This window comes from Anneissia japonica, unplaced genomic scaffold (genome assembly GCF_011630105.1).
Source record: "Anneissia japonica isolate Jap-2015-1 unplaced genomic scaffold, ASM1163010v1 scaffold288106_len264728_cov135, whole genome shotgun sequence".
NCBI classification, from domain to species: Eukaryota; Metazoa; Echinodermata; class Crinoidea; order Comatulida; family Comatulidae; genus Anneissia; species Anneissia japonica.
The window spans coordinates 253,189-255,888 of NW_022749702.1; the positions used below are offsets into that span (position 1 = coordinate 253,189).

Consider the following 2,700-nt stretch of genomic DNA (forward strand, 5'->3'; position numbering starts at 1 on the left):
TATATATAAAATCGCTTTTACGACCTTCGGTTTCTTTCAACCAACACAGCTTCAACCGACTTCGCCGTTTATGTGACGTATCCTGTTAGTTTTATTACTGAATGGAAATTATGAATTCTTGCAGAAAACCCAATATAATAACTTACGCCAATGTGTAATGTATTTAAGCATGGAAGATATTTCCTCCACAGTTAAGCATGGTGTTAAAAAAACCATGAAAGAGGTGCATACCCGAAGCAATGAACGTGGAACAGAGAGAGTTAACCTCAGTTTAACGCGCGGACTGATTTTATGGGCGGCCATTAGTGTCAGTATTCTCTACTGCCTGTATTATACTGCCCTCATTGGAGCTTTCGAGATTAGTGCCGTCCCTATAAATAAATGTTGGTCTTGCTATCACTTTTTCATGGTTAGTGCTAAGTTTAATACAATTAGATAATTTTTTTTATAATATTTGAATCATTTTAATATTTTTTTCGAAATCAATGAGTATGAACCTGCTTTCAATATTCAGATATTAGGCATTACTATGTTTAAAGTAAAATATATATTTTTTATTATATTATTTTTCTAATGAAAGTTATATCACCAACAATTCAATCATCTGATGGTGATTTATGTTTTAGAGCCTTATCGCTTGTCATCATGACATCAGTGTCTCTATATATATGCACTTTATATTTTAATCTCTGTCACTGATTCCAACACCTATTAAACATATATTCAGCATATTTTTTTAAAATTTTTCTTTAATTAGTTATTTATTTATTTTTTTTAAATTCATGCTTTTATAAAAGGCTTAATGTATTCTCTGATCATGCTGAATTATCTGATGGACAATAAAACAAAAATTAGTATACAGAGGTCATTTCAGAGTCAAAGGTAAACATTTGTGGTTAACAAGCATGAAGCTTTTAGTTCCATTTGTTATGAAATTTCAGTGTACTGTACTGTTAAATCCAGGAATTCATACTTGATGTCCGATTGATTTAGGCTTGACCTTCAAATCTAAAAAAATGCTACTGAGGCTCTACTTAATGTATCTCTATATGTTTTTAATAATTAATATCTTGAAGTTTGTCTATATATTGTAAAACAATGCTTACGAACTCAAGGCAGTGAATGTATCAATGTGATTTGCAGATTTCAACAATAAAATATTGTTACATTTAAACTTTTTACCAATAAAGATCTTTTATGCACAGAATATTATTACCTTTGACTGTGATATTGAAAGAACACTCATCTACATTTCCAGAATTATCTTGTACTATATATTCTACAGTTGTAACTCCAATTGGAAAGGCATATCCAGATGAATATGTTGAGTTTATATCAATTTTGCCTGAGTTGTCTTTAACTGAAGTCTTCCACGTTACAACCGACTTTGGGCTTCTGGCATCAGTTTCAACAGAGAACCCGGATGGGCATTCAAGATTTGGATCTTCCACATCTATGAAAATTTAGACAAATGAAGGATTAGTTTTAGGTGTCAACCTCTAAAGCATTAAGAAAATATCCTTAATAAACGCATGGGATCTTACCAATAAAATCAATTTCAATTGAACATGTAGCTGTAGCCATGGGAGTAGAACTATGGAAGTAAAACTATGAAAATCTACGTGTACAATCACGTTACTGATGTTGCAATCAAAAACTGGTACCTCGTTATTTTAGCGAGAAAATGCAATTATGAAATATTTTCATAATTAATGCCCCTTCACAATGTTATTCTTAATGTATTTATTGAATTATATATAAATAAGACTATAGAATTAAATAAAATGTTGGTATACATACGTTATATCATTTACCTTTCACAGATATATTAAAAGAGCATTCCGCTACATTACTTTCCTCATCTATTGCTGTATAAATAACTGTATGAGTACCGACACCAAAACCATCACCAGGGTATGCTGTCTTAACCACATCAACACGACCGAAGTTAACTATTCATGATTATTATGATTATTATTATGTGGTTAACTATTACCTACCCATTACAGTTATGTTGAAGGAACACGAATCTGTGTTATTGTATATATCTGTAAATGTGTACGTAACTTCGTGGATTCCGATTACAAATATGGTTGGTATAGAATGACTTTCAATAACACGAACGTCTCTATATGAATTATCCATATACGTAGGATAATTCCATGTGACATTTGCGGCATTGGAATTAATGGTTGTGTTTATTTCGAAACTTTTCTGGCAGTCAAATGTTGGTGGCTCATTATCTGTGAATAAAACACATGTTAATTAACAAAAACAAGAGATTGAAAAAGTGAATTAAATTGAATGAAACTGGATGAAATTTAATGATTTAGATAGAATTGAATGGAAATACATGAGGTAAACGGATTGAAGATATGAACAAATTAAACCAATTGAACCACGGTAACGAAATATAAAAAGTATAAGAAATGAACAAGAAGAAGGTAAACGAGAAGAAAAATGAAAGAGGTTAACGAAATCATCTAAATATACGATATAAATCAAATGAACGAAGCAAATAAAGTGTCTTATGAATGACATAAAAACAAATGAGAAGACAAATGTCGATGAATTAACGAAAAGAATGAAATAGTAGATAAATGCGATGAATAAAAATGAGATGTATTCAATGAATGATATGAATGAATAAATGTAATAGATTTATCAATTGAATGACCACCGTAGATATAACACACACAC

At 30.6% G+C, this 2,700-nt stretch overlaps 1 protein-coding gene across 1 annotated transcript in view; it reads right to left on the bottom strand.

Annotated features, from left to right (window-relative positions):
• Positions 1–2,700, bottom strand: part of LOC117121139 — a gene marked incomplete at its 5' end in the record, with an annotated part of 56,981 nt that overhangs the window by 39,079 nt on the left and 15,202 nt on the right. Inside the window, 2 exons of the mRNA XM_033266240.1 lie at positions 1,217–1,453; positions 2,001–2,243. Of these exons, the coding sequence (XP_033122131.1) occupies positions 1,217–1,453; positions 2,001–2,243 (480 nt within the window). The remainder of the gene's footprint in view (positions 1–1,216; positions 1,454–2,000; positions 2,244–2,700) is intronic.